At 33.6% G+C, this 10,068-nt stretch overlaps 1 protein-coding gene across 2 annotated transcripts in view; it reads right to left on the bottom strand.

Annotated features, from left to right (window-relative positions):
• Positions 1-7,805, bottom strand: part of LOC106880074 (ATP-dependent RNA helicase DDX4) — a 31,977-nt gene extending 24,172 nt beyond the window's left edge. Inside the window, exons 1-2 of one of the 2 annotated variants that reach the window (XM_052966296.1) lie at positions 7,677-7,805; positions 4,242-4,615 (exon numbers count right to left, since the gene is read on the bottom strand). In XM_052966296.1, the coding sequence (XP_052822256.1) occupies positions 4,242-4,615; positions 7,677-7,684 (382 nt within the window). In that variant the 5' untranslated portion in view covers positions 7,685-7,805. Of the gene's footprint in view, positions 1-4,241; positions 4,616-5,483; positions 5,608-7,676 lie in introns of those variants that run through there. The other variant, XM_052966295.1, reaches the window with a different exon arrangement.
• Positions 7,806-10,068: the final 2,263 nt, after the last annotated feature.

The following is a 10,068-nucleotide window of genomic DNA, read 5'->3' as shown; positions in this document are numbered from 1 at the left end:
CAATGGAATTTTCTCGATGTGAACTTTCCAGTGCAGTAACTACATTTTTTAAATTCCGTTTACTTTGTGTGATTTAAGGGAGATTTGGCTGTTGTTTCTACCAACTTTTATATTTCTTCCCTTCTACCTGTACTGGCGTTCTTACACATCAATCACGTGCTTGCCATATAATATACAGAGTAAGAGTAAAAGAGAGAGAGAGAGAGAGAGAGAGAGAGAGAAAGTGATACATACAAAGTCATACATTAACTTGCTTTAAGACTATTCTTTCCTTCTACCTTTTCACTCTTACTTCGTTCTTCTTCCTCTCCCATTTAATAGCTTTCTTCTATCCCTCTACCTCTAACATATTTTTCGTAACATAGAAACGTAAAAATATACACAACCACACATACGTGATCTGTGACAACAACATAAACATTAACATTATAGATATAAGATTTAGTTTGTGTGTTTCTTATATAAACATGTGCACGCATTGCTATTTTATAACTGTCTTCCGTTCTCCCTTCCTCTCTTTCTCTTTCTTCATTGCTCTCGTTCTCTATTCCTATCTCCCCCCCCTCTCTCGCTCTCTCAAACGCATACACGCGCATGTACACACAAGTATTCACTACAAGATAACTCATGTTCGTCAATGTTTTGTAAATATACAAACTACAGAGCTTATGGACAACACATTGCAAATCAGTGAACTTCATTACAAATGTGGGTAATTTTTCAGATTAACACCCGCACAATTTTCACTAGGGTGTTATGGTTACGGTTTTTGGGTCAGTGTTACAGTTACAGTTTTAGGGTTACATAATTGTGCAGGTGTTAATCTGAAAAATTACTGAAATGTGAAAACTACTGACCCTGCCATTTGTTATAACTTTCGTTCTGTTTAATATGTACATAGATTATGCCTCCGAAGAAGAGAGTTTGCTGGGGGAAAGACAGCAACCCGTTTAAAAAGACAGCAACAGACTGCAGCAATTCACCACATTCCAGAAGCTGCTTTGAACATAATGCAAAATGGTGCATCAACATCTTCTGCCCAATCTGATAGAATTCTGGCAGAACTGTGTAGCAACAGATCCCCAGCAGTTGCTTCATCAGAAATTGCCGTCCTACCTCTTGTGAAAAGGAATTATCCTGCTATGTATAATCAAGGCGGCGCAAAAAGTTGTTTTGCACAAGCATTTGTATAGCCAATTAGACGGATGAAACTTACGTACACTTAATATTGTTACGCAAAACAACCTTCACACTTTCCCTATTAATTTCATCGTCTTTTGAATTATGAACATATTTACATCATAAGGGTTTTTTTCGTTGTAAGGTTTTCTTTTTTTTATTTGATTTTCACCTAGCAAGACTTATCATAGATGGTGTAAGTCACACCCGGACAACGTCGAGCTATACTGCTAGTAGGTTAATAAATAGATGGGTGGTTCAAGCAAAACTTAAAAGTTTGTAAAAAAATTTACATAAAGTAGAAAGTGCAAATTTTCTTGTTAGTAAAGGTTTGTTTAAAATCTTCAAGAGAAACCTTAATTTCCACATTAAAATGACCAATGAAATTATCAGTGCTAAAGGTTATACACTAGGTTACAATTGAAATCAATGACCATGAATCTTTTCAAAGGCTGTTTTATAAAAATTTTTGCCTTGCTGTAGAAGATGGTATTGGGCATGTTTTCAACAAAATATGCACCTTTTGCATAATGATCCAAGCCACCCAGAGAAATTAAATGATTCTTCTGATAATGTAAAAATGTAATATACCGCAAGAATACAACTTCTTTGCTCCAGTCAACATATCAAGGTGTGACAGCTACCGTCAAGGATTACTATCAGAAAACAACTTTGAAACAACTCATTAAAGAGGGAAGGTTTAAACCAACAGTTAGGAACTGATGGAAAAAAAATTCAACATTATGTATACTGTGGATAACATACTTAATTGAAGCCCTCAGCTATGGTGTTTGACAAAACACATGACGAAACTGTATTATTAACTTACATGTTTTCTAACAAGTCAACCATGAAGTTCAAAATATTTTGACAAACATAGGCAAATGATGCAGAGTTTGAAGTCACCACAGATGAGTTGCAAGGGTACCTGAGACAAACTAATCTAAGGGGAACTGATAATGTTATTACAAGAGCAAGAAGTTCCAACCATTCCACTTAACATCTTAAGGGTTGGCACTTATAGAAGTTGCTCCCGAGACAATCCTGACCATGAAAAATTTACAAAGCATTCATAATGTGCTCAGTTCCTACATTCAGTTATGCAAAGAGGTATTCTGAAAGCATTTACCCTTTGGCATTCGAACCAACCATACCAGGCCCAAATATTCTACTGGATTTGTGTTCAAACCGACCAGATCAGAGCTCTTGCAACTATTCTGCTATGTCATTCTAAAGGTAAACAAAACACATCACTGAAATCGCAAAGCTACATGATAATGTATGATTAATTCTAAATGTGAATAAATACACATAACATTTGACATGGTAATCTGAATGTTAAAGCTTTAACCCTTTTGATACCCACCCAGCTGAAACCACCTCCAGCTCTATAGTACAAATATCTTGTTAGTATAAGTTCTGAATTAAAATATTCCAAACCTTAGTCCCAGTTTATGTTCCTAACAATAGCTGAATGATAACTAAGTTATTTTATTAATTTTTTATGTTTAAAATTAATTGAAAGAAACAGAGAGCATCTCAAGAGAAGTACAGTAACAAAAGGGTTAAACAAGTTTATGGATGTTGATGAGGGTACAAGACTGTGTCACTCTTCCCAGTAACTCCTACCGTACCACCAATTAACTAGTAGCAGTCAACATTATTTGTGGTGACATGTGCACTAAATCAGACTTAAGTAATAAACAATAGGAAGTATGAGCCAACAGCAAAATCACTGATAATGTAAAATAGCCTACAATGTTGTAATAACCCAGTGAACAGGAGGGAGGAGAGAGAATATATTGAATATATGGTGTGTCGTTAACTAGATGGCATATCAATCATAACCCAACTTTTACTCTAGTAGCACTACTTATACATGTTTCTAATCAATTCAAGAATGAGTCACAACATCCACTCAGTAAATCATGCACAATAAACCTGAAGCCATTTCACATAAGTAGCCGGAAAAACTTACCAGATCTTCAATCTTAGCCACCTTTTGGCTGTACCATTAGAAGTTCTACCTAAAACCATATCAAATACAAATGATAAAACTTCTGAAAACTATTTTAGATTAGTCACCTTGCTTAACCTGCCATACTTCTGCTGCATCTGCTTTAGTTCAGTTTGCACATTTTTCTCCTTAAATTCCAAACATTACACATTTTTCCCCAAGGACAATACCTGTTCCTAGTCTGCACAAATCTACCTGGATTATGTCCTCGGAACATCACTTGACAGCCTCGGTTTCACACTCACAAAAAGAAAATCAATCAGACATCCAGCTCAAAAAATAACCTATGTAGATTATGCTGACGATTTAGCCTTGCTCTCTGACACAATATCAAACTGCAACCAATTCAGTATCGAGAATTCGTTGCATGTGATGTTGGACTTTTCCATGCAACAGCCTGGATGCTTACCGAAAAAAATGGAATCCAAGCTGGCTGGAGCTTACATCTGAATGTTAAGAACAGTGTTAAACACATTTTGGAGAACTCATCCCACCAAGAAACAGCTGTATGGAAATCTGCTTGTTTCCAACATTAATAGGGAAAGGCACTTGTGCTTTGTGGGACATTGCTGGTGAGCTAAACAAGAGCTGGCGAGTGACCTACTACTATGGAAGCCAAAGCATGGCCATACTGAAGTTGGTCATCCAAACACGATGTAGATTAATTTGGAGACACTGGACGCCTCAAAATGAAAATCCATGCTAGCATAATCAAAATAGTTTCCATTGATTAGAAACTTAAGTCTAGATGTATCCTAACCTCTTCAATGAACTCTGATGCATAACTACACACTGATACAGTATTTATGTCCTAAGAAATAAAACCTACACCAGTAGAATAAATAGATGACTTGAATATACTATTTTAAACCTCAATAAAATTTTTTTTAAAGTTAAAAAAACGTAATTTTCATCCACTTGGTCATATTACTGTAGCTTAAGATTACAAGATCACTTTCTCAGACAGTGTAAGTATTGTAAAGGTGACAAACAAGGACTGACACTGCTAAAACAATCCTTTAAAGAATAAAAAAAAAAAACTTACTGTTTTCTTGTTCAGCATCAGAGTTCCAATCTTCCTCTGAATTATTGATTGATGGACTAGGTGAGTCTCTCCTCCTCCCAGCATTCAGGTTTCTGAAGCCTCTACAACCAGGCTGCTTTCTCTGTTGGTCTGGCCTCCAAAACTTTTTTGGTACTGAATCAGAGTGACTATTCATTGCGACATTATTGTAAAAGGTAGCATTTGACAAAGGGCTGCTGTTATCACAGTTACCATTGGTGACATTGTTATTTACAGAATAGTCATCATCCCAACACTCATCATTAAATTGGCCAGACGAAGGAGGCGGAATTGAATGTTTGGTAACTTGGTCATTTTCATTGAAGTCTAAGAAAGCAAGTCCTCGACCTCTTCCCCTATTCAATAAAATAACAAAATGTATATCATGTAATCATATAGAAGTAATTTGAAAAAAAAATGTTTAATTTTTAATACCAAAAATTTTAACAGCTGTAGATAACTAGACTGCACGTTTTAGAATAAAATTTTATGCTCAAATCATTTGTTTTTCATATCACTAACTGATATAAGTCACTCATACTCGCTTTGGGTAGTAGCGCTAATTTGCCACTACCTTTATGCCGTGCGTAAAGTAGAATTCCGCCAAAAAATAAAAAAATTGCTATGTATTGTTCTCCTTCCAAGGTAGAAACACCATTAGCTGTAGATAAGTTAACTCCACAATCTGAAGCAATTATTTTACTAAGATAAATATAAACCCAAAAATTGAATTTGGTCCAGATGGACTATATGTAATCTGAACCGTCCCTCCCTTATTTTTTTCTTTTTTTTTACGGAATCCCACGTTTTAGGCTATGGAGATTCCGATTCTGAAAAAAAAAAAATTTTTTAAATCTCAATTTCAAAATTTCGATTCCACCCCCACCCGGTTTTTATATAGATCCACAGGGTAAACCTAACCCTAACTCAAACCCTAACCCTGACCCTAAACCTAACCCTAGCACTAGTTTTGTGAGATTTGCTGTTATTTCTAGCATGTAAATAGCCTGTTTGGTGGGGGGAGGGATTGAAATTTTTCAAACAATTTTTTTTCAGAATCGGAATCTCCATAGCCTAAAACGTGGGATTCCGTAAAAAAAATTAATAAATAAGGAGGGGAAAGGTTCAGATTACATATAGTCCGTCTCTGAGGATTTACAAACAACAGTTGAATGAAAATTTGGGATCAAAAGATTGATAAAATTGAAATAAATTAACAGATACCTTGTTTTCCTTTTCATATTTCACTTTATAAAAACGTTAATGGCAGAAAATGGAAAAAACCACCGACAAAAATAGACTAAGTAAAACTAAAAATGTTGCGTTCAGTTTCATTTACTATAAATAGAATGAGTGGTGGGGCGACGTTTAACATAAAAGGTCAACAACGAGAGAAAAAAAATTTCCGACAACCTGAAAGCAAATGTTTTGACTGGTGTACCAGAACTTTAACTTCCGTAGACAATTTATTGAAAATTATGACACAAAAGACATCAAAGAAAAATAATTTCTGTTGAAACTGAAATTAAAAAAAAAAAGCACCATAACTAAAACATTTGAAGTGCTACACTTGTACCGTTCGATGATCTATTACAATTCAAAAGTATTTGCTGAGAAGAGAAACTTTGCCTATGTTCCTTTCTATAACAAAAATCCACAAACGCTCAACAAACCCAGAATGTGTGTGTCGATTTTGATATTTTGGAGGTATGATAATAAATATTACACAGATTTAATAACTTTCATATCTACCTTAGGCAGACACGAAAAAGATAAGATGACGTGGGAAACAGTACAGGCGCCGTCAACTAGCTTTACGGACATGTGCACATGTAAAATCAACGACGTCGTATAGCAAAACGTCTGGAAGTTATATCTAACGGAGATTTTGTGAAAAGTTGAAACCTGAAAATGGATTTATTTCCTTATCCCAAAAATAAAACTGAACGAATGTAAAAGTTTTTAGAATAAAACGTTTAACAATAATAATTCAAACAATTATTAAAGCAGATAAGTTAGAAAAGTGACGCCACGTGCTTTCAAAAATGATCCGCCAAATTCAAAGACTTAATCTCACCGAAATATTAATTACTGCCTTCAAAAGGGAGATAAATTAAAATTCCTTTTTACGACTTATTTTATTATGAAATTCTCAAAGACGGTAAACCACCTCTCACTGAGACAAATCCAAAATAAGCTAAGGACTTCCGCTATTATTTTTTTTTTCAAGACAGTCTTAAAAATAATCTAACAGGTATCACAAAGGATATGTCTTAAACGACATATGAACAAAATTGAACTTCAATTTGTTTCGATTGCTTACTGAAACTTTTGTGTAAACATCCTTTACAAAAAAATACGAACAGGTTCTCTTCTAGATTTGATACTTGGCTGTCGTCAAATTTCAAAATTCATTTACACGCACACACAACACGTTAGAGATTTGGGGTTGGAGTTTAAACGAGAACCCAATAATATAGATTTGTGACTAGTAAGAAAGCCAACAGAGAAATGATCCGTTCAAAGTGTCCCGTTGATATTTAATCACCTAGAGGTTTTGCTACATCATTCTTGCTTAGCATTTCTAACAACATAAGGCCAGTTTCGTGTAAGATTCCCGCCACAAAAAAGGGGATTGTTAGTGGTGGAAGCATTGAAAAATAATTATCCAAAAATAAAGGCAGCAAAATGTATGCCTTGTACCGAACAAACAATATGTTGATTTGAGCGTTAATATGTGAATAGATATGACATAAAACTTTTATATATATATATACCATATTATGTTAATTAATATCGATTTTTTATGATATTAATTAATATCGAATTTTTACCATATATATATATATATGTATATGGCGGACACAGATACATATATATACACATACATATATACACACACACACATATATATTTGGATTTTTATCCATTATTATTATTATATATAGCGGACACATACACACACCTTCCTATCAATATACTATATATATATATATATATATATATATAATATATATATATTATATATATATACACACACACACTAAGTAGTATGCTTGCGAGAACTACGATACGTATTCATAATGATTGCATATACATTAGAAATGGATGGATTTATAAAAATCAATGTACGTTTGTATTTAAAATAAAAGGTAATAAACATATATTATAAATATCTTTAGAATGTTAACAAGTGCGTTCACGATATAGAAACCTGTATGTAGGCTCATACAGCACATGTATAGTAAATGGGGAAAACATGACCATTAAATGTTTTTAAACATTTTTTTCCCTATAAGCAGAAAAAATTCCCCAATCAAAACAAACTGAATAGTTTAGCCGACCTACAGAATTCAAAGAGTGTTTAATGAAAAAATAAAAAAAACAAAACAAGACATTGCCGACAAAGTTACTCACCGTGCCATCTTACAAAATGCACGTGCTCCTTTTCTGGGGAAACGCTAAATAAAAACGTCACAGGTCAGAGTTGATGGTTAAAAGCACTTTAGTCCGGCGGATTACTACGCTTCCACACGCTCCTGTAAATGCGCCGCAAAAAGTTTCGTTTCGTCTCACTCTACTTCAGTTTTAAAATATATAAACTATAAACAAACTTTACAAATAAAGCACCTGAAGTTCGTGTTTGTCAGAAGTCCGTATACGCTTTAAAATGACAAAACAACGTCATAACATTTCTTTTTTAGCTCTGGGCATCTCTGATGTAGCAACTCTGACCAACGACGTTCATCCTATCTTTTAATTAGGCAAAGTGAATCTAAATCTTCTCCTTTCAAGACTCTAGAATGTGATTTCAGGGATATTTGACTGTTATTTCTAACAAGTCTATTGATATTGTAATAACTATTATATTGTCAGTTCGGTTTTTACTGGGTTTACTTTCATTTAAACATTCCTGGTCTTGTCATCGACTTCTTTTCACCGAATTACGTCTTGACCCTCACAAAACGTCAACGTACTTAGATGCACTTTTTCAGCAGTTCACTAGGTTAGCAGAAAGAAGCTAAATATATCAAGTTCATTGTCACTCAATATAATAAAAGAGAACTGGACCTAAAAACATGACATACACCTGAATTCATTTACTCATAATTTTTCAACATAGTGTCTTTAATGAAATTTTGCAGCGATACATTTTCAAGGATGTAGTTTACGTTTATATGTTCGTAACAATTTTTTTTTAGAAGTTTCCGTACAATCCCCAGTCTTCGGTCTTGTTTCCTCGTAATTATCTTTAAAATGTATTTCTTAGAATGACATTTTGGAGAAATTTTTCGAAAATGTTGTTTATAGAGTATTTCCCATCAACATTATTCTAATCTACACCTTCAAAAACGTATCCCTACAAAATTTCACTTTAAAATGTACATTTTTCAGTAAGTCATGAGGAAACAAAACCTGTAGGTTGATATCAATCTATAATTATGCTCACACATACATATATATATATATATATATATATATATATATATACTAGCAGAAATACCCTGCCTTGTTCGGGATTAAAATAGTATAGTTATTTATTGTCTTACTTGTTTCAGTCATGTGACTGCAGCCACGCTGGGGCAGCACCGTTGAGCGAACAAATCGACCACAGGATTCATTCTTTGTAAGCCTAGTACTTATTCTGTCAGTGTCTTTTGCTGAACCGCTAAGTTGTGGGAACGTAAACAAAATTAATATAATATAATGATACTATATACATGAATTTAAGGTATCCTCTATAGGTAATCAAATGAATTCAAACCAAATTACACATTATAACATAGCTAAATAGTTTATGGGATTGTTAATAGGGGCATCTAAACTACTTAGTCTATGCCATTAAACCAGTAATAACATTGTAACCACTAAAGTTAATTTATTAAAAAATATTTCCTATAATCAAAAAGAGAGCAATAATGGATATTTACTCAATATATATAAAAGATAATAGGCTATAAGATGCAAAAAAAAAAATGTTGAATAGACATATACTCAATTAGCACCCAAATAATCTAAACTCAATACACCAAAAAGAATAAAGAACAAATATACACAGACATATATATATATATATATATATATATACATACACATACATATATACATATATATACACATACATATATATACACACATATATATATATGTATACATATATACACACATACACATACCCATAGATACATATACATACATATATACACATACACACAAATACATACACATACACACACAAACATATACCCATATACAACTATGTATATACATGGTGACGTCATTTGGTGCCAAAATATAGTCGCCATTACTGCGTTTTCATCCACGCATGCGCAGGGAATAGTTCCGGAAGGAACACAGGAAGAGTCCCATGCGCATGCGTGGAATTCAACATCTGAGGCGTTCCCGCTCTTTTCATCCTCTTTCTCGGCTGGCCGGCCATGAGCATGGTCGTGTCAAGCTGTCTCTCCAGCATTCCAACTCTGGGGACAGCTCACAGCAACCATGCCTATTTCCTCCATAAATAAATATTGTTGTGTTGAAAGTTCGGAGTCAGCGTTACGTTGTTTCTTTTGAATTTAATATAGGAAAGCGGGTGTACACCTAATGGTGTATAACCACTTTCCTATATACATATATATATATATATATACACACACATACACAAACATATAAACAATAAATATACATACATATAAACATATATATACATACATACATACATATACATACACACACACACACATATATATATATATACACATATACATATATATACACACACATACACAAACATATAAACAATAAATAT

Source organism: Octopus bimaculoides, chromosome 3, assembly GCF_001194135.2.
Source record: "Octopus bimaculoides isolate UCB-OBI-ISO-001 chromosome 3, ASM119413v2, whole genome shotgun sequence".
NCBI classification, from domain to species: domain Eukaryota; kingdom Metazoa; phylum Mollusca; class Cephalopoda; order Octopoda; family Octopodidae; genus Octopus; species Octopus bimaculoides.
Note: the sequence above shows the minus strand (reverse complement) of the source record. Positions and strands in the feature narration are given on the sequence as shown.